Source organism: Gekko japonicus, unplaced genomic scaffold (assembly GCF_001447785.1).
Source record: "Gekko japonicus isolate JY-2015 unplaced genomic scaffold, Gekko_japonicus_V1.1 scaffold2086, whole genome shotgun sequence".
Classification (NCBI taxonomy): Eukaryota; Metazoa; Chordata; class Lepidosauria; order Squamata; family Gekkonidae; genus Gekko; species Gekko japonicus.
The window spans coordinates 269,867-296,283 of record NW_015165308.1 but is presented as its reverse complement, the minus strand read 5'-3'; the positions used below and the strand labels follow the sequence as shown (position 1 = coordinate 296,283).

Genomic DNA, 26,417 nt, shown 5'->3' with positions numbered 1-26,417 from the left:
GGCCCCTGTGTGAGACAGGATGCTGGACTAGGTGGACCCTCACTGGTCTGACCTAGCAGGGCTCTTCTGAGGTCCTTATCAGGGGAAGGCCTTGGCCTCTCTGCCCTGTTGTTGGCCCTCCAGAGGAACTGGCTGGCCCCTGTGTGAGACAGGAGGCTGGACTAGGTGGACCCTCACTGGTCTGATCCAGCAGGGCTCTTCTGAGGTTCCTATCAGGGGAAGGCCTCGGCCTCTCTGCCCTGTTGTTGCCCCTTCAGTGGAACTGGTCGGCCACTGTCTGAGGCAGGATGCTGGACTGGATGGACCCTCCCTGGTCTGATCCAGCAGGGCTCTTCTGAGGTTCTTATCAGGGGAAGGCCTTGGCCTCTCTTCCCTGTTGCTGGCCCTCCAGATGAACTGGTTGACCACTGTGTGAGACGGGAGGCTGGACTAGACGAATCCCCCCTGGTCTGATCCAGCAGGGCTCTTCTGGTGTTCTTATCAGGGGAAGGCCTCGGTCTCTATTCCCCATTGTTGGCCCTCCAGGGGAACTGGCTGGCCCCTGTGTGAGACGGGAGGCTGAACTAGATGGATCTTCTCTGGTCTGACCCAGCAGGGCTCTTCTGGTGTTCTTATGGCCTTCCTGCAACTGTCCTGGAAAAAACTGAAGAGGTGAGTGTTGTGGTACACTTCCAAAGGAGGCCATCTGGGAAACAGCAGGACCTACACAAATTCTGCCTGCCCAAACCCCACCATCTACTCTGCCCTGGGTAGTGCTGGAATCTTACATAAATCTCTCCAAAGGGATCAGTGAAGAGTTCAAAATTTGCTTCACGTTTTTCCCCCCACATCGTCGCCCTGGCGAGACTCCATCGACTCCACCACCTCGGCAGCTGGAAGAAACCTCCTTGTAGCCCAGTATCTCTACAGGAGGTGAGTCCTCTTACAGCTCTTTCAAAAGCGGCCTCCTTAATCCAGGGTCTCTTAAGAAATCGCACACTTACATAATGCAAGAGGTATTAACACGAATAACTTTCAAGCAAGCCGTTTTGCCAACAGTGGATGTTTTACTCCGGTGCGTCAGTAGAAGTCGTCTTGCGCCGTAGGGAAATGCTGCCGCGACTGGAATTCGAGACATGGGATCCGGGCCAACGGTTAGAGCACATCCGAGAAGGGCTGGCCAGAAACATTCCCTTCCTGGATCTTGGCCTGTCTCTTGAAAGAGCCTTTGTTTTACCTGTCAGAGGTTAGACGTGCAGGAAACCCCCTCGATTCTGGCCTTGCGTTTGGAATCCGCCGTGCCTCGGTCGTTCAGTTTGTTATTACAGTCATCAACCAGTACGTATCAGTTTGAAAGACAAAAAGAAAAATTCCCGACAGTATCCTGGCTGGTTGTGAGCCAGGAAAAAACCCTTAGTAACACAAAAGCTTATAAGTTGCATAGAATGTAAAGGAAAGAAGTGAAACTACTGTTCAAACCTTTTAAACCATTTAAAAAGTCAGTTTAAAGTCATTTTCGTTAAAAGGTAGAGAGATGGTCTATTTGCTTCGCTTTCTGCGTTCCTTATATACCTGGGCGCAGAACCTAGCCACCTGTCTTGATGTATGATGATTCCTATCTGACAACAGGTATTCCAATTTAATTTTGTTTGATCTTCCTGCGGTGCCTTTTATCGGAAGGAGTAATAAATCACCTTGGCACCAAACACAGCTGATGTCACTGGAATGCCCCTTTCTCACGGTGCTTTTCCACAGCAAGGGGCAGTTCTTTCTTCTCCCGGATTACCTAAACTCCATTTCCTCTTCATAGGATAAGAAGTGATTTAAAAATTTGCTTTATATCTGTGTCTACGTCTGCCTACCTATCTAGACTGTCACGAGACCTATAGTGCTATTATGGGAATTGATCTTCACACCCCTCCCTTTATTTACCAGGAAGGAGCCTTCGAGAGCTCGGGACCTTTATTCTGTTGCTCGGCCTAGCCTACCTCACAGGGTTGTAGTAAGGATGAGACATAGATGCTGTGGGATAAAAATGAGGTGTAATAGAACAGGATTCCAGTAGCAGAGGACTTCAAGAAGATCTGTGGCTCTTCTGAGGTTCTTCTCAGGGGAAGGCCTCGGCCTCTATGCCCTGTTGCTGGACCTCCAGAGGAACTGACTGGCCACTGTGTGAGACAAGATACTGGACTAGATGGACCCTCACTGGTCTGATCCAGCAGGGCTCTTCTGAGGTTCTTCTCAGGGGAAGGCCTCGGCCTCCATGCCCTGTTGCTGGCCCTCCAGAGGAACTGGCTGGCCCCTGTGTGAGACGGGATGCTGGACTAGATGGACCCTCTCTGGTCTGATCCAGCAGGGCTCTTGTGATGTTCTTACGGCAAGACACCATGCCTCAATCCTTCTATCAGCAATATGGGGATAAAAATATCATCCTACATTGCAGGGCTGTTGTGAGAGGTACTGAGGTAATAAATGTGAAATGCTTTATATGCCGGTAGCTCTGTGGACATTCTAAGCGTCACCAGACAGAAGCGTTCTGCATTTTGTATCTGAATATTTGATTCCTATCTTGTAATGGTGTTATATTCTTGTCCTCTTCTGTGATAACCTTTGGTTATACGCTTGAACCCATTTGGTCCTAGAATTGACCCCACCTGTTTCCCCCCCACAGGGTTGGCTCTTCGGTGTATTACAGAGGTCCCCAATGTGGCGCCCGCCAAGCATTTTTAGAATGTGAGGAGGGGCCAGGTCAATCTCCTGAGTGACCGTTAGAGATTTGCTTGGCTGTGCAGATATACGTATATATATTTTAAAAATGTTGCTTTCGCAGCAGCTGCCATCACAGCACAAGGATCTTCACTGTGTGATCGAAGGACAGCTGCGGCAGCCATTTTGTGTCTGGCGTCGCCTCCCACGGTGGCCATTTTGTGGTTGTGGCCACCATCCCGTGTCAGAATTCCAAAGGTGCCCGACGGCTCAAAAAGGTTGGGGACCCCTCGACGATAATGTTTTGAATCTGCCCTTTCTCCCAACATTTGGAGTGGGGGGGAGGGTCCTCCAACCAGAAAACAAAGGTTGGAAAGTTCTTCCTGGAGGTTGGCGTGAGGGAAAAGGTGGCTCCTCCCGTTTGGTGTTTATTGCTGTGGCGTGGCAGAGTTTGCTTTGCAGTTGACGGTTTTATCGGGGTTTTGTGTTCCGACGCTTCAAGAATCATTAGCTGTTGCAGATTTTTCCCGGGCTGTGTGGCCGTGGTCTTGGCATTGTAGGTCCTGATGCTTTGCCAGCAGCTGTGACTGTCATCCTCAGAGGTATAACACAGAAAGATGGAGTACTCTCTGTGTCAAGGTGAGAAGAAGAAAAATGGTTTGTTGTTGTTGTTGTTCAGTCGCACAGTTGAGTCCGACTCTTCGCGACCCCATGGACCAGATCCCGCCAGGCCCTCCTGTCTTCCGCCGTCCTCTGAAGTTGGCTCAATTTCATGTTCGTTGCATCTATGACACTGTCTAACCATCTCATCCTTTGCCGTCCCCGTCTTCTTTGACCTTCAATCATGGTAGGCAAATTGGTAGGCAGGTCATTTATATCTACTCAGGAAGGTGGGGTAGGGCTGAGTCATTACCTTGTAGGAGTTCCCCAGGCTGTGAAACATGCTAATGGAGGAGCTTTCCTGAGGAGGTTCTTTTGTATATGGATCGTTTCCTGAGCTGGAGGAGTGGGGGAATCAAACCCGGTTCTCCCAGAGTAGAGTCTGCGCACTTAACCACTACGCCAACCTGGGACCTTCCGCATGCCAAGCAGAGGCTCTGCCACTGAGCTGTGGCCCCTCCCACGGGTAGGCCCACATGCCCAACGACGTCTACAGAGGGGAGGGCGAAAAGATCCTTCATCGGCTTGATCTTTCTTTTCTCAGCCTCCTTTCCTCCCCCCTTCTTGCAGATAACAAACTCCTGGAAAAATCCTTCATGCTGGGCGCCCGCAAGCTCCGCGCGGAATCGTTGGCTCTCCGGATGGAACTTCCCGCCAGGTACCGACCCCTCAGATCCCCCCCCCCAGTCTGACCTTGTGGTGTAGCAGGTGCAGGGGAACCAGTGTTCCCTCTAAGCTGAGTTAGTGTGAGCTAGCTCACTGTTTTTTAGCCTCCGGCTCACACCTGTTTGTCTTAGGAAGGATGGGCTCCAGAGCAAACTAATTGATGGAGCAGCCAAACCGCCTGCTCATGACTTTAATGCCCACAGCTCACAGAGTAGAATCTTTGCTCACAAGACTCCACAGCTTAGACCAGGGGTGTCAAATATGTGGCCCGAGGGCCGGATGAGGCCCCCCTGGAGGTCTTCTATCAAGCCCGCAGTGGAACTGGGTGTCTCCTGCTTCTTCTTCCAGTTCTGCTGCCGCTGCCGTGTCATCGTAGGTTTGCAGCTTACAGATAACACACCCGAACAGCACACTCAAGAGGGCAACCAGGATGGTGACACGGTTGGAATCCAAGTCTTATGAGGAAAGGCTGAAAGAGTTGGGTCTGTTTAGCCTGGGAAAGAGAAGGCTTAGAGGGGACATGACTGCAGTCTTCCAAGTATTTGAAGGGCTGTCACGTAGAAGATGGAGCAGATCTATGCTCTCTTGCTCCGGATTGTAAGACTAGGTCTAATGGGTGGAAATGACAAGGGAGTCGTTACTGGCTAAATATCAGGAGAACCTTCCTAACTGTAAGAGTGGTTGAGTGGTTGAATAGTCTGCCTCTGGAGGTGGTGGCTGCTCCTTCGCTGGACGTTTTCAAGCGGAGGCTGGATTACCATCTTTCGGGTATGTTGTAGGTATGTAGGGCTATCTTTCGGCTATGCTCCTGCAGAGTACAGGGGGTTGGACTTTGCAAGAGTGCTGATGTTTTAAGCATGTTTTTATTTTAAGTTAAAAAAAAACACAACCCTTTGTGTTTGTGTCCTTTATAAAGCTGATATCTCCGCTACCTGGCGTTACCTTTTATGACACACACACAGCCCGGCCCGACAAGGTCTCATTTATGTCAGATCCGGCCCTCGTAACAAATGAGTTGGACACCCTTGGCTTAGAGGGAGCATGGCGGGGGGGGGACCCCTCTCCCCTTCCATTTTTGAGCGTGCGGGAACCGTGCTCGGGAAACCGGCACCCGGGCAACGTGCCCTGGCACTCCGCAGTACCAAAGTCCTCTGAATAGGAGAGGCTGTGCCCCACGCCCTGCGCCTTACAATCGGGGCTTTCTTCTGTTAACGCCACCCTTGACTGCTCACGCAGAGCCGCTCTCCTTCCCGGCAGTGGTGGGGCGGGGGGGCAGGGGGGTCGTTCCAGAAAGCAGCCCCTCCCACGGCTGCTGAGTCAGCCGTCTCAGCAGTGCCTGTCCTTCTGTTTCTGGGAGTGTTCTTGGCCACTCAGTGCAGAGATGAAAAATGCATTTAATTCCCCCTGTTGGGGCAGTGAAAGGGTGCTTCTTGCAGGGGCTGAGATGACGCCCGGTTATGGGTGGCAGCCTCCAGGCGGGCCCTGGGGATCCCCTGGAATTAGAGTTCAACTGAAGAAGAAGAAGAAGAAGAAGAGGAGGAGGAGGAGGAGGAGGAGGAGGAGATTGGATTCATACCCCGCCCTTCAGTACCTGAAGGAATCTCAGAGCGGCTTACCATCTCCTTTCCCTTCCCCTCCCCACAACAGACACCCTGTGAGGTCGGTGGGGCTGAGAGAGCTCCTTCGAGGACTGCTCCTGAGAGAACAATTCTGAGAGAACTTGTAACTGACCCAAGGTCACCCAGCTGGCTGCAAGTGGAGGCGTGGGAAATCAAACTCAGTTCTCCCAGGTTAGAGTCCCCGCTCCTAACCACGACACCAAACCGGCAGATATCAAATGCAGAGAGTTCTAGAACAACCTGTGCCAGAGCTTGTGAGTGACCCAAGGTCACATCAGCAGGTGCAAGTGGAGGAGTAGGGGAATCAAACCCGGTTCTCCCAGATTAGAGTCCACGCACTTAACCACTACACCAAACTGACGTTTTATTTCTTTAAAACGTCTCTAAGCCACACAAATGGGGCCTCCAAGGTGGCAAACGTTAAAAAGTGCCAGCAAAAAACCATTTAAAATAAAGTCTGTATGCAAGATTTATTTTTACTGACTTCATTTGTACTCGCCGCTCGCCCCGACGGGGACCGGGGGGGGGGCTTCATCCTCCCTGTCTGTGTTTATCCCCACAACAACCCTGTGAGGTAGGTTAGGCTGAGAGTGTGACCTGTCCAAGGTCACCCAGCAGGCTTCCATGGCAGAAGAAGAAGAAGAAGAAGTTGGTTTTGTACCCCACCCTTCACTACCCAAAGATGTCTCAGAGCGAGAAGATTGGATTTATACCCCACCCTTCACTCAGAGTCTCAGAGCAGCTTACAATCTCCTCTCCCTTCCTCTTTCCAAAACAGACACCCTGGGAGGTAGGTGGGGCTAAGAGAGGACTGCTCTTGAGAGGACAGCTCTGAGAGAACTTGTGATTGACCCAAGGTCACACCAGCAGCTGCATGTGGAGGAGTGGGGAATCGAACCCGGTTCTCCCAGATTAGAGTCTGCGCTCCTCACTGCTACACCGAACTAGAGACGGAGTGGACATTCGAACCTGGATCTCCCAGATTCTAGCCCGATACTCTTAACCGCTCCACCACAGTGTTTCTAACGAGAAGAACACTTCTCCCCCTTTCTTGATGAACTTCTCTGCATAACAGTCGAGATTTACGCCTCTGCCCCCACCTCAGCCTCTCCAACAGATCATATACCATGAAAAATTACTATGAAAAATTGCTATCTTTACAAATTCGTTACATAGTCTCTCATATCAAATTTATGTCATATGTCCGTAGTACGTAATATGATCTTCAGTAAGTCAGTCAACACGTGAGTTCTCAAACGGAGTCAAAGTGCGTCGTCCTGTTAGAAACTAATTCTTTTAACGTCTCCTTCACAGACTTCTAAATTCGACGAGACTTGGCCGTATATTCTTTCATAAAGGGGACAGTAGACGGACACCCCTGTTCCGTCTAACGGAGCCTGCGAACCTACGGTTCCGTTTCCTTCACAAACTTTTCCAAAGCCGGAACCAGTGTTCCCTCTAAGCTGTGCAGTCTTGTGAGCAAAAATTCTACTCTGTGAGCTCCTGGCATTAAAATTGTGAGCGAGCGATTTGGCTACGGCGTAAATTAGTTTGCTCTGGAGCCCTCCTCTCCGAGCTAAGACAAAAATGTGTGTGCCGGAGGCTAAACAACTGTGAGATAGCTCACACTGACTCAGCTTAGAGGTAACACTGGCCAGAACAGAATTCTGTCCTACATTTCCATTCTTCCTATAACAAGATACAGTATGCAAAACTATTCTATAACAGTAACAATGTCAAAGTTAAATCTTTATAAGCAGCATCATTCGCTCACCAAACATCCATTCAAAATTCTTGCAAGCGCAAAGATCTAAAGTATAATGCCTTAAAGGTCTGTAGGGTACCTCTCACTATACATACATGAAATGATTGAGAATGTAAATATGACCTTGCATCAAGCTGTGGTTACACACGCTCAATAATCCACTTTCAATCCACGTTTTTACCTGTGTGAACTTGCAAAATCCACTGAGGACTGAGGGGTGACATGATCGAGGTTTATAAGATTATGCATGGGAAAGAGCAGGTAGAGAAAGAGGTACTTTTCTCCCTTCCTCACAATACAAGAACTCGTGGGCACTCCATGAAATTGCTGAGCGGTCGGGTTAGAATGGATAAAAGGAAGTACTTCTTCACCCAAAGAGTGATTAACACATGGAATTAACTGCCACAGGAGGTGGTGGCGGCTACAAGCATGGACGGCTTCAAAAGGGAATTAGATAAGCATATGGAGCAGAGGTCCATCAGTGGCTATTAGCCACAAGGTATAGATAGGGGCTCTGGGGCAAGTGATGCTCTGTCTTCTTGGTGCTTGGGGGGGGGTCAACAGTGGGAGGGCTTCTAATGTCCTGGCCCCACTGGTGGACTCCTGATGGCACCTGGTATTTCTGGCCACCGTGTGATACAGAGTGTTGGGCTGGATGGGCCTTTGGCCTGATCCAACATTATGTTCTTATGTTCATTTGGAAAGTGCATTAAAAGTGGATTATTTAGAGCAGGGGTGTCAAACTCATTTGTTACGAGGGTCGGATCTGACATAAATGAGGCCTTGTTGGGCCGGGCCACGTGTGTCATACAATGTAACACCAGCTAGCAGAGACATAAACTTTATAAAGGACACAAACACAAAGGTGTTGTTTTTTTTACTTAAAATAAAATCATGCTTAAAACATTAGCACTCTGGCAACATTTTGTTTATTTAACAGTGTCTGATAACGGACACCCCTGGCTCTGAATTATGGCATCGAAATGTCTGTGCTGTTGCGATCTTGAGTGTGCCATTCAGGTGTGTATCTGTAAGCTGCAAACCTACGATGACGCAGCAGCAGCAGAACTGGAAGAAGAAGCAGAAGACAGCCAGTTCCACTGCGGGCCTGATAGAAGCCCTCCGGGGGCCTGATCTGGCCCCCGGGCCACATGTTTGACACCCCTGATTTAGTGTGTGCACCCGCAGCCTCAGTTTCCTTCCTGAATATACGTATAGCCAGATATGATAACATAATCACAAAAATTCCATAGTACTTTTTCAGGGTATATAATTCTGTTTAGTTTTTCTTTCTGAGAGTCTCCCATTTGTTGCAACCTCCGGGTGGGTCCTGATGTCTCCTGGAGTTACAGCTGATCTCCGGGCGACAGAACATGGTGACTCCAGAGGGCGGATTCTTTTCTGGCATCGCATCTTTGCTGAGCTCCCTCCTCTCCCCAAATTCTGTGCCCCCCCAGCCTCCAGGAATTTCCCAATCCAGAGGTGGCTGTCAGCTAGGCCTCTAGCTGCCATGGGAGTGAGGGGGTGACTCTGGAATGTTGACTTTTGTTTTTGCTGTGTCTTCAGTGCTTTTCTAATCTATGTAACCCAAACTTTTATTTTTATTTATTTATTTTTGTATTTATATCCCGCCCTCCCCGCGAACGGGCTCAGGGCGGCTTACAAGAGGGCAAGATATGCCCATACATAAAAACGCGATTAAAACAGTAAAAAACAATGAATAATACAAATAAAGAGCTCAAATTTAAACAAGATGGTCATTCCTTAGAGGTAGATGGTTATTCATGGAGGTAGGTAGTATCCAGTAGATGTTAACCTGTCCGGTCCAGTGGTACCAACCAGTGTTCCCTCTAAGCTGAGTTAGTGTGAGCTAGCTCACAGTTTTTTAGCCTCCGGCTCACACATTTTTGTCTTAGCTCAGGAAGGGCGGCTCCAGAGCAAACTAAGTTATGCAGCAGCCAAATCACTTGCTCACAGCTTTAATGCCAGCAGCTCACAAAGTAGAATTTTTGTTCACAAGACTGCACAGCTTAGAGGGAACATTGGTACCAACCCAAGGTTTTAACCTTGAGTGCCTGGTGTTGTCTTTCTCCTGGGAATTATGGCCCGTTACTTTGGCGGGCCTGTACTTGATCTCTGATTGGCCCTGGGTCTTGAATATTGTATAGCTGTCTGGTTCACATGCTTGGAGCCAGTTCTTCTTCTTTTTAGATCCCCTAAGGGGAATTTTTTATTGATTTTTTACACACTACAAACTACAACCGAAAATATGGGAAGGGGAACTACATCTAAGGAGAAAGAAAAAAGACCCACTAATAACTAAAAACCCAAGAGTAGGAGATCAATACATCAGCTTAACTCAATGTTACTTTAAAAAGCTAATAAAACAATGAACATAGTCGGTTATGCAAGGTTAATTATCTTTTAACTATTCATTTAACTGCTTAAAGAAACCCCCCCGAGCATCCCAAAATTATTTCAGAGTTTTCAGGCACAAATCAGAGTCCTTCAGCCACTATTTATTCTTCTCTTTTTTAATCCTCAATTTGTATGAACTTTTGGGGGCAGCCGCCCCCTTTTCAGAGGGTGAGTCCTCGTCCGAAGATCCCGAGCCTAACTCGCCGTCAGATTTGCTTTCTTCTTCTTCTTTCTCGTCCTCAGCTGGTTCCCTGAGCTGTGTTCACAGAAAATCACGTGCCTTAAGAACAGAGTCAAGCTTTTCTTTTTTATCGTGAAGTTTGAAAATGACACATTCTGGGATTAACCATCTGTAACTGATGCCATTTGTGAGTGAAGTCCTTTGATAGTCAGGGGGAGACAAAACCCCTGCCCAGAATCAATTTACACCATGATGCATGCGGCCGCATATTTCTACAGCTCTTCAACTGCGACACAATGAAGGCATTAGATATTTATTCCCCCGAGCTTTGTGAGCCGAGCAGGCTGATTCCGGTTTGTTGTAGAGCTGTAGAAACATGCGGCCGCATGCATCATGGTGTAAATTGATTCTGGGCAGGGGTTTTGTCTCCCCCTGACTATCAAAGGACTTCACTGTGTCCCTTGGAAGCCTGTGCTCTTGCATTTCACAGCCTTCTTCATGGTTTGAGGCATGCCAGGGTCCCTTTTAGATTCCCCATGGCCTTGGGTGGCCCCTGAGTTTCATGCCTCCATAAGGATGTGAAACTGGAATGATAAAGAAGAAGAAGAAGAAGAAGAAGAAGAAGAGATTGGATTTATACCCTGCCCTTCACTACCTGAAGGTGTCTCAGAGCGGCTTACAAACTCCTTTCCCTTCCCCTCCCCACAACAGGCACCCTGTGAGGTAAAAGAAGAAGAGATTGGATTTATACCCTGCCCTTCACTCCCCAAAGGAATCTCAGAGCGGCTCACAAACTCCTTTCCCTTCCCCTCCCCACAACAGGCACCCTGTGAGGTAAAAGAAGAAGAAGAGATTGGATTTCTACCCCGCCCTTCACTACCCAAAGGGGTCTCAGAGCGGCTCACAAACTCCTTTCTCTTCCCTTCCCCACAACAGACACCCTGTGAGGTAAAAGAAGAAGAGATTGGATTTCTACCCCGCCCTTCACTACCCAAAGGGGTCTCAGAGCGGCTCACAAACTCCTTTCTCTTCCCTTCCCCACAACAGACACCCTGTGAGGTAAAAGAAGAAGAAGAAGAGATTGGATTTATACCCCGCCCTTCACTACCCGAAGGAGTCTCAGAGCGGCTTACAAACTCCTTTCCCTTCCCCTCCCCACAACAGCCACCCTGTGAGGTAGAAGAAGAAGGAGAAGACATTGGATTTATACCCTGCCTTTCAGTACCCGAAGGAATCTCAGAGCGGCTCACAAACTCCTTTCCCTTCCCCTCCCCACAACAGGCACCCTCTGAGGCAGGTGGGGCTGAGAGAGCTCTTGTCAGAAACTGCTTTTTCTCAAGAACAGCTCTTATCAGAACTATGGCTTGCCTAAGGCCATCCAGCCAGGTGCAAGTGGAGTAGTGGGGAATCAAACCTGGTTCTCCCAGATTAGAGTCCGCGCACTTAACCACTACAGCAGACTGGGTTGGAACACCTTCCCTATGAAGAAAGGTTAAAGCCAGGGGCGGATGAAGGCTCACTGGTTCCCTAAGTACTGACCAATCTTGGTGCCCCCCTCCTTTCCACACTGACCCAGTCCATTTTAGTTGTTGACCTGTCTGACCAGCTATACAATGCAAGTGGCAGCGATACAAAAATTTATTCATATAACACAATATACTGTACAAATGAAGCTTTTCACCCTTTCCCCAGCTTTGTGGTGCCCCCTTTGGCCCTGGTGCCCTGAGCCTGTGCTCAGTCTGCTTCATGGTTCATCTGCCCCTGGTTACAGCGCTTGGGGCTCTTAGGTTGTAGAAACGACGGCCACTGAGGGGTGACATGATCAAGGTTTATAAGATTATGCATGGGAAAGAGCAGGTAGAGAAAGAGGTACTTTTTTCCCTTTCTCACAATGCAAAAACTCGTGGGCACTCCATGAAATTGCTGAGCGGTCGGGTTAGAACGGAGAAAAGGAAGTCCTTCTTCACCCAAAGAGGGATTCACGCATGGAATTCACTGCCACAGGAGGTGGCGGCGGCTACAAGCATGGGCGGCTTCAAGAGGGAATTGGATAAGAATATGGAGCAGAGGTCCATCAGGGGCTATTAGCCACAAGGTATAGATAGGAACTCTCAGTCTGGGGCAAGTGAGGCTCTGTATTCTTGGTGCTTGGGGGGGGTCAACAGTGGGAGGGCTTCTAGTGTCCTACTGGCCCCACTGCTGGACCACCTGATGGTATTTTTGGCCACTGTATGACAGAGTGTTGGACTGGATGGGCCATTGGCCTGATCCAACATTGGCTTCTCTTCTTATTGTCCCAAGCCATGTAGGGTTGTCAAGGTCAAAACCAGTACCAGATTTGGGCTTGGGAGTGGATCAGCAGCCAGCAGCGTAATTGCTGTAAAATCGGGGTCCCATGTTCCCAAAAGCTGGCCCCGTCCAGTAGTCTACCCACAGCGTCCTGCACTAGCGGCAGCCTCCAAACTCTCCTGAAGGGTAGACCGGACCACGTTCCGTAGGTACAGGCACCCAGAGCAGTTGGCCTGTCTCGCATGGTGCACTCAACCCTGGAGCCCGGCCTGCTTTCCTCCAAAACAAACCCAGAAGGTGAGATCGCTGGAGACGTGTGGAAAGATTCGACAAGGCATGTGTGAGTCCCCAGACTTTCCTGACACCATCCGTGTGTGTCACAATCCCTGAACTTCTTTTGGTTGCAAACTGCAAGCGCAGCTCTTTCCTCTCTTGCTCCGCGTCTGTCTCCCTCTGCTGCCCCTCCCTGGCTTGCTGAGACCTGTTGGTAGCCTGCCGGGCCATGGAAGGGGCCGTGGCTCAGGGGCAGAGCGCCTGCTTGGCATGCAGAAGGTCCCAGGTTCAATCCCCGGCCTCTCCAGTGAAAAGGACCAGGCAGGAGGTGATGCGAAAGACCTCTGCCTGAGACCCTGGAGACCAATGGAGAGAGTCCGTGGCTCAGTGGCAGAGCCTCTGCTTGGCATGCAGGAGGTCCCAGGTTCAATCCCCAGCATCTCCAGTTAAAAAGGACCAGGCAGGAGGTGATGGGAAAGACCTCCGCCCGAGACCCTGGAGAGCTGCTGCCAGTTTGAGCAGACAATACCGACCTGGGTGGACTGATGATCTAATTCAGTGTAAGGCAATTTCATGTGTTGGGGAGGGGCTGTAGCTCAATGTTAGAGCATCTGCTTGGTGTGCAGAAGGTCCCAGGTTCAATCCCCAGCATCTCCCGTTAAGAAGACCAGGTGGTAGGTGATGTGAAAGACCTCTGCCTTTGGTGTTGTGGTAAAGTGCGCGGACTCTAATCTGGGAGAAGCGGGTTTGATTCCCCACTCCTCCACTTGCAGCTGCTGGATGACCTTGGGCAAGCCATAGTTGCGGTCAGAGCTGTTCCCTCAAGGACAGCTCTGGAAAAAGCTCTTTCAGCCCCACCCGCCTCACAGGGTGTCTGTTGTGGGGAGGGGAATAGAAAGGAATTTCTAAGCCGCTCTGAGACTCCCAAGTGAAGGGCGGGGTATTAATCCAATCATCATCTCCTCCTCCTCCTCTTTCTCTTCTTCCTCTTCCTCCTCCTCTTCTTCCTCTTCTTCCTCCTCTTCCTCCTCCTCCTCTTCTTCCTCTTCCTCCTCTTCTTCTTCTTCCAGTCTGAGTGATTAGAAAATACTGACCCTGATGGACCAAGGGTCTGAACCTCTCTCTCTCTCTCTCACTCTCCCCCCTCCTTTCTCTACCTCCCCCCAGAATGAGTTCTCCTTTTTTTTTACCAAAAAAAATCAACAGCCTTGTGCCACTGTGAAGACTAACAAATTTTTATCCTAGCGTAACCTTTCATGGACTAGTGCCCGCTTTGGAAAGTACACGTTGACCCAGATTGGAGGGGGTTTGCCTTCCTCTGGGCAGAGAGCCGGCATCACTGTGTGTGTGTGTGTGTGTGTGTGTGTGTGTTTGTAGGGGAGGTAGCTGTGAATTTCCTGTCTCGTGCAGGGGGTTGGGGTCCCTTCCAGCTCCATGTTTCTGTGTCTTGGGTCACATTTGGCTTATATGATGTTATGGGTGGGACAGCAGCACGGACAAGGGGCCATGGAATGTGGGGAATATCAGGGAAGGGGTCCCAGAGGTAGGAGGCAACATCCTCTCTGCCCTGTTGTTGGCCCTCTAGAGGAACTGGTTGGCCCCTGTGTGAGACGGGAGGCTGGACTGGATGGACCCTCAGTAGTCTGATCCAGCAGGGCTCTTCTTGGGTTCTTATCAGGGGAAAGCCTTGGCCTCTCTGCCCTGTTGTTGGCCCTCCAGAGGAACTGGTTGGCCCCTGTGTGAGACAGGAGGCTGGACTAGGTGGACCCTCACTGGTCTGACCCAGCAGGGCTCTTCTGAGGTTCTTATCAGGGGAAGGCCTTGGCCTCTCTGCCCTGTTGCCGGCCCTCCAGAGGAACTGGTTGGCCCCTGTGTGAGACAGGAGGCTGGACTAGGTGGACCCTCACTGGTCTGACCCAGCAGGGCTCTTCTGAGGTTCTTCTCAGGGGAAGGCCTTGGCCTCTCTGCCCTGTTGCTGGCCCTCCAGAGGAACTGGTTGGCCCCTGTGTGATAGGCAGGAGGCTGGACTAGAGGGACCCTCACTGGTCTGACCCAGCAGGGCTCTTCAGAGGTTCCTATCAGGGGAAGGCCTCGGCCTCTCTGCCCTGTTGCTGGCCCTCCAGAGGAACTGGCTGGCCACTGTGTAAGACGGGAGGCTGGGCTAGATGGACCCTCACTGGTCTGATCCAGCAGATGGACCTTGGGTGAGTCACAAGCTCTGGCACAGCTGTCCTTGAAAAAGAGCAGTTTGTGTCAGATTTCTCTCAGGCTCCCCCCACCTCACAGGGTGTCTGTTGTGGGGAGGGGAAGGGAAAGGAGTTTGTAAGCCGCTCTGAGACTCCAAGTGAAGGGAGGGTATAAATCCAATCTCCACCTCCTCCTCCTCTTCCTCATCTTCCTCTTCTTTCTCCTCTTCCTCCTCCTCTTCTTCTTCCTCCTCATCTTCTTCTTCCTTCTCCTCCTCCTCTTCTTCCTCCTCCTCCTCTTCCTCTTCTTCCTCTTCCTCCTCGTCTTCCTCTTCTTCCTCTTCTCCTCCTTCTGATGATCTTATCAGGGGAAGGCCTCGGCCTCTCTGCCCTGTTGTTGGCCCTCCAGGGGAACTGGTTGGCCACACTGTGAGACAGGATGCTGGACTAGGTGGATCCTCAGTGGTCTGACCCAGCAGGGCTCTTCTGATGTTCTAAGGGGGCAATTATGCAAAATGCAGATGTGATCCAGAACCAATACAGGAACGTGGAGGAAACTCCAGTCCCTGGTCGGTCCCACGTGAGCCCCAAACTGGAAGTCAGCGTGACTCTCCCAGCTCTCAGAAGCTTTCTGATCTCTACCTCCGTTTTTTCCCGATTTGCTCATAGGTCAGTCCCAGAGGAGCCCGCAGACTCCGTGGGGGGTGAAGTCCTGGACTCAGCCCAAATGCTGGAGTGCCTGAAAAGGAGCTACGAGGAGCACATTGTGGAGTTGCAACGGATCAATGAGGAAGTAAGGAGAATCGCTCTTTGGGCTCCGTGGGAGTAGGGGGACATCCATCGGGGACGTTTTGGGAACTGCAGAGCAGGCAAAAGACCCTGGGAGAGGTGCATTTCTCCACTCTTTCTCTGCAGTGAATGAATCCATAAGGTGATTTTTCATCTGATTCAGCACCTCTGCAGGTGTCTTGTTTTATGAACAGTGGAAGGCCTTCTAGTGTCCTGGCCCCACTGCTGGACCTCCTGATGGCCCCTGGTATTTTTGGCCACTGTGTGACGCAAAGTCTTGGACTGGAGGAGCCATTGGCCTGATCCAACACTAGCTTCTCTTATGTTCTCTTATGTTCTCTTATGTTCATTCCAACATGGGACAGTGATGCTCTGTTTTCTTGGTGCTTGGGGGGGCCACAGTGGGAGGGCTTCTGGAGTTCTGGCCCCACTGCCGGACCTCCTGATGGCACCTGGTATTTTTGGCCACTGTGTGACACAGAGTGTTGGAGTGGAGGGGCCATTGGCCTGATCCAGCATGGATTCTCTTATATTCTTATGTCTGGGGGCAGGGATGCTCCGTCTTCTTAGTGCTTGGGGAGGCAACAGTGGGAGGACTTTTGGAGTTCTGGCCCCACTGCCGGACCTCCTGATGGCACCTGGTATTTTTGGCCACTGTGTGACACAGAGTGTTGGAGTGGAGGGGTCATTGGCCTGATCGAACACTGGCTTCTCTTATGTTCTTATGTTCATTCCAACATGGGACAGTTATGTTCTGTACTCTTGGTGCTTGGGGGGGGCAAGAGTGGGAGGGCTTCTGGAGTTCTGGCTTCACTGGTGGACCTCCTGGTGGCCCCTGGGTTTTGGCCACTGTGGGACACAGAGGGTTGGACTGGATGGGCCATTGGCCTGACCCAACACGGCTTCTCTTATGTTCTTAAGCCTGGGGCAAGGGATGATCTGTCTTCTTGGTGCTTGGGGGGGCCACAGTGGGAGGGCTTCTGGAGTTCTGGCCCCACTAGTGGACCTCCTGATGGCCCCTGTGTTTTGGCCACTGTGTGTCACAGAGTGTTGGACTGGATGGGCCATGGGCCTGATCCAACATGGATTCTCTTATGTTCTTATGTCTGGGGGCAGGGATGTTCCGTCTTCTTAGTGCTTGGGGAGGCAACAGTGGGAGGACTTTTGGAGTCCTGGCCCGCTGCTGGACCTCCTGATGGCCCCTGGTATTTTTGGCCACTGTGTGACACAGAGTGTTGGACTGGATGGGCCATGGGCCCGACCCAACATGGGCTTCTCTTATGTTCTTACGTAAAAAGAAAAATGAGTTATTTTCGGCTTTGTTTCAAGACTGTCGCATTTGTCATTGTGCCTCAGTCCTCTTTGCCGGGTAAGCAGCGGTGCAGAATGGGTGAAGAACCTCTCTTTCTCTCTCTTTCTCTTTAGCTGACCTGCGAGATGATGGAACGGAACACGATCCTCAAGGCAAAGAAAACCGCCCTGGCGGAACAGAGCAACAGGTACTGTTTCTCACGCGTGCCGATGGGTGGCGGATCCTCCAGGGTTCATCTGGGGGTCCCTCAGATGCACAGTTATCTGCAACCGCAAATCTTGCACGTTGGATCGAAGCCTACGTGCTCATCGGGGGGCTGTGCCTGGTCTGAGGCCTGTAGGTGCTCAAATGTCCAAGCTGGGGAAGATCCAGTTGTCCAGACTGAGGATCCATGGTAGATTTGATCAGTTTTATAAGACCAGGTGGAACTGGATTGGCCCCATGTAGTCACCTGATCCTTGCTGAGCTGAGTGCTACAGTGCCACCTGCTGGCTGACAGCAGTAGTGCAGCACAGCAGAAAAGCAATCCCCACATGTGGCGATTGAAAAGCAGCTGGATTCTCCAAGACGCAACTAGATGATTTGGTTGTCAACAAATTATAAATTGGTGCAGAAACTTTAACTTTTTTGTTAGAAGAATGCATGTAAGATGAAACCGTGAACTCAATAATGGTGTCTTGGATGAAAGATATAGGCTATTGTATGAATATAGATAAATGGCAGAGACTTGGAAATCCTTAAAGTATATGAGTGCTATTAATTATAAAGAAAACATCTATAAAGTATTCCTTCATTGGTATTGGTCGCCGGATAGGTTAGTAAAATGTAACTAGTCAATATCCAAAAATTGTTGGAAATGTAAAATAAATGTGGGAACTTTTTTCCACATGTGGTGGCGATGTGATAGAGTATATAACTACTGGAAGATGATACAGAAATTAATATTAGAAATTATGAATATAAATTTGGTTTTATCTCCTGAAATAGCTTTATTGAATATAATCCCAGATTGCTATAAGAAGAATGATAAATATATGTTAATTTATGTTCTAACAACTGCTAGAATATTATTGGCTAAATACTGGAAGCAAGAAGACCATCCCACCGGGGAAGAAGTAGTTTACAAGGTGTTAGAAATAGCAGAAATGGACAAATTAAGCTTAATACTTCAAGGGAAGGATGACAATATTTTTTATGTCAGATGGGCTCGTTTATACAATTGGATCAATAAGGTATGGGACATCTAGAGTCAAATGTATAGAAGAGATGTATGTGTAAGTTGTGATATCATTATGCAAAACTGATAAACCTTATGATAAAAAAAAGAGAAAAAAAGAAAAGCAGCTGGATTCTAGGAGGATTAAGAGGCCTCCTGAAGGCCTCCTGAAGGGTCAGTGGCAATGCTCCCTCTAAGCTGTGGAGTCTGTGAGCAAAAACTCTGCTTCGTGAACTACTGGCATTAAAGTTGTGAGCGAGCAATTTGGCTGCTGCATAAATTAGTTTGCTCTGGAGCCATCCTTCCTGAGCGAAGACAAAAATGTGTGAGCCAGAGGCTAAAAAACGGTGTGCTAGCTCACACTAACTCAGCTTAGCGGGAACACTGGTCAGTGGTTTAGTCTTCTTCTCAGGGTCTTGGATTGGGGAGAAGGTAATTAATTAATTATCGTATGGCATTGTGTGTAGAATAGCCAGGAGATCCTAAGATTGTCTGGCAGCTCGAAGTTCTAGCTCTTTCAGCGTTCTGCACCACGAGGTGGGGAGAAGGTGACAGGGCAGAATTGTGGTCTGGGGAATCTCTTTCTCTTTGGTATCTATCTGGTAGATTTTTATCCGTCCGTCCCTTCCTCCAGGGAGCTTAGAGCAGGATACACGGTTCTCTCTTCCTCATTATATTCTCACAACAGCCCTGTGAGGTAGGTTAGGTGGAAAGAGAGAATGACTGGTTCACAATCACCCACTGAGCTTCTTGACTGACTGAGAATTGGAAGCTGGGCCTGTGGATCTTGGTTCAACACTCCATCCGCTTCAGCAGAGCTCGACACGTCCTGGATGCCAGGGGGACGTGGTACCTAGAAATTCCCTTGCAGCTGCTAGTAGTTCTGCCCTGTTGATTTATTCCCCTTCAGCAAGAGATCAAATTAACAAAACCCCATGGTCTTTTATTGTCAGGCGGAGGGACAGCTGCCATTCCCCTCTTGAATGAGACTACGCTTGCATCGGAAATTCCTGCCCTTTCCTCCCTGCTCATAAGAACATAAGAGAAGCCAGTGTTGGATCAGGCCAATGGCTACTCGGGAGGTGGTGAGCTCCCCCTCCTGGGCAGTCTTCCAGTAGCATCTGGATGAACATTTATCAGGGATGCCCTAGTTCAGGGGTGTCGAACTCATTTCTTCGGAGGGCTGGATCTGAAATAAACGAGACCTTGTTGGGCCGGGCCGTGTGTGTCATAAAATGTAATGCCAGGTAGCGAAGATATAAACTTTATAAAGGACACAAACACAAAGGGGTTTTTTTAAACTTAAAATCATGCTTAACACATTAGCACTGTTGCGATATTTTTGCCCCGGTTAAGTGGTTAAGACGCTGAACTGCAGACTGTGGAAGGTCGGTAGTTCAGCAGTTCGAGACCCGAGTGCGCCGCATGACAGAGTGAGCTCCCGTCTCTAGTTCCAGCTCCTGCCATCCTAGCAGTCCGAAAGCAAGAAATTGCAAGTAGATAAATAGGTACCACTTTGGTGGGAAGGTAACAGCGTTCTGTGCGCCTTGGTGTTTAGTCATGCCAGCCACATGACCACGGAAATGTCTTTGGACAGCGCTGGCTCTTCGGCTTTGAAACGGAGATGAGCACCGCAACCCTAGAGTCGGATTCGACTGGCTTTCAAGCAAGGGAACCTTTAACTTTACCTTACACCAGCTGGATAACGTGGGGGGGGGGGCTTTTTGCACCGCTGCAATTACAGCCACCATAACGCGATCCCACGCGTCGGTGGCATGCTACGGTTCCTTCCCTCCGCGCCTACGCATCAACGAGGGGCCGGAGGGAAAAGCCGCAGACGGCGCGATCACACCGAGGGACTCCGGAGGCAGCCCGTGGCAAACTGGTTGCTAGTACCTCCGAGCAGGTAGTTTTTAATCCCACATTTTCGGCGGTATGCCACAGGTTTGCCACGGGTGCGCACCACTTCCCAGATGTTGCGGTGTGATCGCGCCCGGATAATCCGCCATGCACTCGTCGCTCTCCCGCGGCAAATCCTCCGTGTGATCGGGGCCTAAGTTTATTTAACAGTGTCTGGTAACTGACACCTCTTGCTCTGAATTACTGCATCCAAATGTCTGTGCTGTTGCAATCTTCAGTGTGCCATTCAGGTGTGTATCTGTAAGCGGCAAACCTACGATGATGCAACAGCAGCAGAACTGGAAGAAGAAGCAGGAGATGGCCAGTTCCACTGCGGGCCTGATAGAAGCTCACCGGGGGCCTGATCCGGCCCCCAAGCCCGTATGTTTGACACCTCTGCTCTAGGGTGAGCCTGCATTGAGCAGGGGGTTGGACTAGATGGCCTGTAGGGCCCCTTCCAACTCTGTGATTCTGTCAGTCTGCAGTAGGAGAGCCACATTCGAGTTGTGTAGTACCCTAGAGAACAACAAGATTATTGGGAGGTATAAGTACCCTCCATCGGATCCATCTAATATCTGATGAAGGGAGCTCTGACTGTTAAAAGCTTATACCCTGAAAACTGTATTAGTCTTTAAGGTGCTCTTGGATTTGAATGTGGCTCTTCTGTCTGCCAAAATGGGAGCGCCACATAACAAGGAGTACCCATTGGTCACCTTGGATGTTGTTGACAAAGAAAATGTCCACGTGCTGCAGCCAGTATTTAGAGTGCAAATACATCATGGGCATATGAAACATACTCCTCACTGGATAATTCCGGCTCCTCTGTTTTGCTTAAAACATTTATAAGATCTCCTTTCTCCAGGGTTAGGTCAGGACTTGGGCAGTTTGGTTGAACGTCGTCTTCGGTTCTTTTGTGATTAGGGGGGGGAAACGGCTTCTTTTAAATCTCGTCGACGTTAAAGTTGGCTTGTCACGATTTTGAGATGTTCTGTCTACGTCAGCAGGGTTAAGGAAGAAACCCGAGCTTCATTGAAATGGCAAAAGAATTACTTGGGCTGGTTTTAAAACTAAAGAGCGGGTTGTGTTTATTAACTTGCTGGAATTGTTCTTACAAAGAGCCCTGTGAGGAAAGGCTAAGGGCCCTGGGAACGTTTCGTTTGGAGAAGAGGAGATTGAGGGGGGGACATGATTGCTCTCTTTAAATATCTGAAAGGCTGTCATTTGGAGGAGGGCAAGGAGCTGTCCCAGTTGGCGGCAGAGGAGAGGACCCGAAGCAACGGGTTCAAATTATGTGCAGGAAGGTATCGGCTGGACATTAGGAACCACTTTTTCAGGGTCAGAGTGGTTCAAAGGTGGAATCAGCCGCCTGGGGAGGTGGTTGGCTCCCCTTCACTGGCAGCTTTCAAGAAGAGGCTGGATGGATATTTGTCAGGGATGCTTTAGGCTGGTCCTGCATTGGGCAGGGGGTTGGACTAGGTGGTCTGTATGGCCCCTTCCAACTCTATGTTTCTATGATGTTGGAAAAGGTTTTCTAATGGGGAATATTACACATCAATCAGGGCTATTTTTGGGCAGGAACGCACAGGAACGGAGTTCCGGCTGGCTCCCAAGTTGGCCACGCCCAGCAGGAACTCATTAGCATAATAGGCCACACCCAGCAGCAGGAACTCATCAGGATTGGCTACATTAGGGGTGTGTGGCCTAACATGCAAAGGAGTTCCTGCTACAAAAAAGTCCTGGGTTTTGATGACAAACAAGGTAAACAGAATAAAAAACAAAAGGTGGGTGTGGCTGGATGACCACACTTCTGGCAACACGGGGTGTGTGGCCTAATATGCTAATGAGCTGTGCTGTCATGGGTGTGGCCTAATATGCTTAATGAGTCCCTGCTGTTGGGTATGGCCTATAATGCTAATGAGTTCCTGCTGGGTTTTTTCTACAAAAAGAGCCCTGCGACGTCATAATGTTTTAAACTGGAAATATAACTATGGGCAAAAGCCAAGGGGCGTGAGAGAGGGAGAGAGATAGAAGCCATGTGACTAAACCTTTGGGGAAATTGGGGGACTTCCATACACCGTTTCTTTGGGTGTTGGGCATATTCTTTTTTTTGGGGGGGGGGGGGAGTATTTTGTGTGCGTGTGTGTGTGTGCTTGCATGCCTGAAAGCCATGGTGACTTCTGGTGACCTCCGCTCCTGTGCGCTCCTGCAGCAAATGACCCCTAGTCATAGGCAAGGGAACACAGGTATTGTTTTGTGAAGCCAAAATAAGGGAGTTCCTCCTCTACAGCCTTAAGCCAGGGGGGTGTAAAGGTGCCTTGTAATATTAAACGTGTCAGCCCATTAAGGCGTGGTCTGTGTTACACAAGCTATTCACTGGTGTTATTATGTTATTAATAATATTGATGGTATTGGGGCCAGGGCCTCAGATGGTTACAGGCGGCTCCTTAATTGAACACCTGGTGGAAGAGCTCCGTCTTACAGGCCCTGCGGAACTGTAAAAGGTCCCGCAGGGCCCTGACGTCTTCCGGGAGCTCATTCCACCAGTGTGGAGCTGCCACCGAAAAGGCCCTGGCAGCTGCAAGCCTGGCTTCTCTGGGGCCTGGGAGGACCGGGAGATTTTGAGTGCCCGATCGCAGTGCTCACTGGGGAACGTATGGGGAAAGGCGGTCCTTTAGATACATAGGCCATCAAGGGCTTTAAAGGTAAGTATCAGCACCTTGAACCGAATTTGGTACGCTATAGGTAGCCAGTGCAGTGCTCTTAGCGTGGGCTGGGTGTGTTCCCTCATAGGGAGACCCAACAACAGCCTGGCTGCCGCATTCTGCACTAGCTGCAGGTTCCGAATTTGGGACAAGGGCAGCCCCATGTAGAGAGCATTACAGTAATCCAGTCTCGAGGTGACCATTGCATGGATCACTGACACCAGGTCATTGCGTTCGAGGAAGGGACCCAAAGAAGAGATTGGAATTATACCCCGCCCTCCACTACCCAAAGGAGTCTCAGCGTGGTTTACAATCTCCTTTCCCGTCCCCTCCCCACAACAGACACCCTGTGAGGTAGGTGGGGCTGAGAGAGCTCTTTCGAGGACTGCCCTTGAGAGGACAGACCTGAGAGAACTTGTGACGGACCCATGATCACCCAGCTGGCTACATGTGGAGGAGTGGGGAATCAAACCTGGTTCTCCCAGCTTACAGTCCACACTCCTAACCACCACACCCAAACTGGCCGGATTCAACGTTTTGGTTTTGACCTTGAAAGCCCTACACAGCCTTGGACCAAGGTATCCGAAGGGCCATCTTCTCCTGTACTTTCCTGCTCAGGAATTAAGATCACAGGAAGAGACGACCATGCCATCAACTAAAGAAGCTTACATGAGAGGGCCTTTTCGGTAGCAGCCCTGTGATTAGCAAACAACCTCCCCCCCTCACTTTTTGATTTTTGGAGGCAGTTGAAGAGGATCTTATTTAGGATTGTATCCGACTTCTGGGCATGGAGCAGGGGGTCACTGGGTGTGTGTGTGGAGGGGGAGGTATTGGTGAATTTCCTGCCTTGTGCAGGGGGTTGGACTAGATGACCCCGTAGGTCCCTTCCAGCGCTGTGATTCTATGACTCATTTTAATTTTTATTTACTGGCAGCCAGTGTTCCCTCTAAGCTGTGGAATCTTGTGAGCAAAAATTCTACTTTGTGAACTATTGGCATTAAAGTTGTGAGTGAGCGATTTGGCGACTGTATACATTAGTTTGCTCTGGAGCCCCATCCTTCCTGAGCGAAGACAAAAACGCATGAGCTGGAGGCTAAAAAACTGCGAGCTAGCTCACACTAACTCAGCTTAGAGGGAAGACTGCTGGCAGCCCTAGCTGATATTTTGAACTGTGGTCTTTTATGCTTGGTTTCGTTTTGACAATTGTTTCAATTTCACTGTTAAGCCAGCTTTGAGTTTTGCAAAGCGGAGAAGCGGCCGATAAAACGTGTCCGGTAAATAAATGCATGGGGCTCTCTACATGGGGCTGCCCTTCTCTCAAATCCGGAAGCTGCAGCTGGGGCAAAAAGCCGCGGCCAGGCTGTTGATGGGACTCCCAGTCCGGGAGCACATCCAGCCTGTGCTGAAGGCATTGCACTGGCTGCTGATAGCATACCGAGTTACAGCATTTTTGCCCTTCTAAGAATCATTTGGAACCTTACACAATGATGTCATGACACTTCAGTGAGACTTAATTGATATGTACCAGTTGAGGCATTGACGAGAGACGTTGCATACTCTTCATCAGGGGTCATTTTGTAGAAAAAGAGCTAGGGGAACTTATTAGCATAACTCATTAGCATATGCCACACCCCCTGACATCAGGGGCCTGGCGGTGGACCTGCAAGGCCAGCGGGAGTGCAAGGAAGCCCCACGAAGGCCCTCCCTGGCCCCAGGCAGGCAGGGGTGGGGAGAGGCGGGGAGGGAGCAACTTACCCTCCCTCTTCTCCTGCCTCCTCCTGGTTGAATGAGGGCTGGAAGCGGGGCTGCCGGAAGCAGGGGGCGGGGCTTCGTCATGTGCCCCGCCCCCTGCACCTCACCCGGGGGAACTGCGTTCCCCCGCGTTCCCCCCCGAAATGACCTCTGCTCTTCATCTTTGTTTGGAAGAAGATTACTATCGAAACGGTTGAACATCCTGGAGATCATCGTTAACATCTCATCAATTTATTTATTTTTGTACTTACCTCATGAAATGTTAATTTAGCACTCTGGATTTTCACACTGTCACTTTAAATTAAACTATTTTTGTAAGCACTGTACGCACATAGGTTTCCAGGTTTTTTTGGATCATTTTTTGGACTTGCTCTACTGATCTTATTTCAGTTGCTCTGAGAGTTTAAATTTTAATGAATGAATAATAAATGAATAAATAACAAATGGAGCGGCAGAGAGAGTAAAATTCTTCGTTGACCCGCTTCAGGTTGGCTTCCGTGAGCGGACAGTTTTTCGAGATGGAGGCCACGCGTCGGCAGCTGAAGGACCAGGTGGAAGAGCTGAGCCGCAAGAACGCCGCCGTGAAGGCCGAGTGCGATGCCTTGCGCGAGCGCTACCGGCGCCAAGACCTGGAGTTCCGCTGGGCGGCAGAGAGGGGCCTGGAGCTTCTCAAAAGCATCATGCGGATGAAGGTGGAGGCTGCCGAGCATCGGAATGAGAAGAATGAGAGGTGAGCGACCCCCCCCCAGCACAGAGGGGAAAGGCAGGGCTGGGGGGGGGAAGGAGCAGAAGTGGGGGGGTTGAGAAAGTGTGTGTAGCAAAGGCTGTGGCTCAGTGGTAGAGCCTCTGCTTGGCATGCAGAAGGTCCCAGGTTCAATCCCCGGCATCTCCAGTTAGGAAGGACCAGGCAGGAGGTGACGCGAAAAACCTCTGCCTGGAGAAGCTTTGGAGAGCCATGAAGAGGAGACATATCTCAGTGGTAGAGCCACTGCTTAGCATGCAGAAAGTACCAGGTTCAATCCCAGGCATCTCCAGTTAGAAAGGACCAGGCAGGAGGTGATGTGAAAGACCTCAGTGGCTCAGAGGTAGTGCATCTGCTTGTCATGCAGAAGGTCCCAGGTTCAATCCCCGGCATCTCCAGTTAGAAAGGACCAGGCCGTAGATGATGTGAAAGACCTCAGTGGCTCAGAGATAGTTCATCTGCTTGGCATGCCGAAGGTCCCAGGTTCAATTCCCGGCATCCCCAGTTTAAAAAGACCAGGCGGGAGGTGATGGGAAAGAGCTCAGTGGCTCAGAGGTAGAGCCTCTGCTTGGCATGCAGAGGGTCCCAGGTTTGATCCCTGGCATCTCCAGTTTGAAAGTACCAGGTAGAAGGAGGACCAGGTAGAAGGTGATGTGGAAGACCTCGGCCTGAGACCCTGGAGAGCCATGGAGAGGGACCATAGCTCAGTGGAAGAGCCTCTGCTTGGCATGCAGAGGGTCCCAGGTTCAATCCCTGACATCTCCAAGACAGAGCATCACTGCCCCAGACATAAGAACATAAGAGAGAAGCCATGTTGGATCAGGCCAATGGCCTATCCAGTCCAACACTCTGTGTCACACAGTGGCCAAAACCCAGGTTCCATAAAGAGGTCCACTAGCAGAGCCAGAACTTCAGAAGCCCTCCCACTGTGGACCCCCAAAGCACCAAGAAGACAGAGCATCCCTGCCCCAGACATAGTGTTCCAACTATAACGTTCCATCTTCATACTTGCTTGTCTTGCCTTCGTTTGCTGTAGTGGTTAAGTGCGCGGACTCTAATCTGGGAGAACCGGGTTTGATTCCCCACTCCTCCACTTGCACCTGGCTGGATGACCTTGGGCAAGCCGTAGTTCTGATAAGAGCTGTTCTTGAAAAAGAGCAGTTTCTGTCAAGAGCTCTCTCAGCCCCACCTACCTCACAGGGTGTCTGTTGTGGGGAGGGGAAGGGAAAGGAGTTCGCTCTGAGACTCCTTTGGGTAGTGAAG

The 26,417-nt window shown here is 50.1% G+C and overlaps 1 protein-coding gene across 1 annotated transcript in view; it reads left to right on the top strand.

The window, feature by feature from the left end:
• Positions 1-26,417, top strand: part of ATG16L2 (autophagy related 16 like 2) — a 74,485-nt gene that overhangs the window by 10,010 nt on the left and 38,058 nt on the right. The window contains exons 2-5 of the mRNA XM_015410460.1: positions 3,916-4,003; positions 15,412-15,535; positions 16,957-17,030; positions 24,900-25,142. Of these exons, the coding sequence (XP_015265946.1) occupies positions 3,916-4,003; positions 15,412-15,535; positions 16,957-17,030; positions 24,900-25,142 (529 nt within the window). The remainder of the gene's footprint in view (positions 1-3,915; positions 4,004-15,411; positions 15,536-16,956; positions 17,031-24,899; positions 25,143-26,417) is intronic.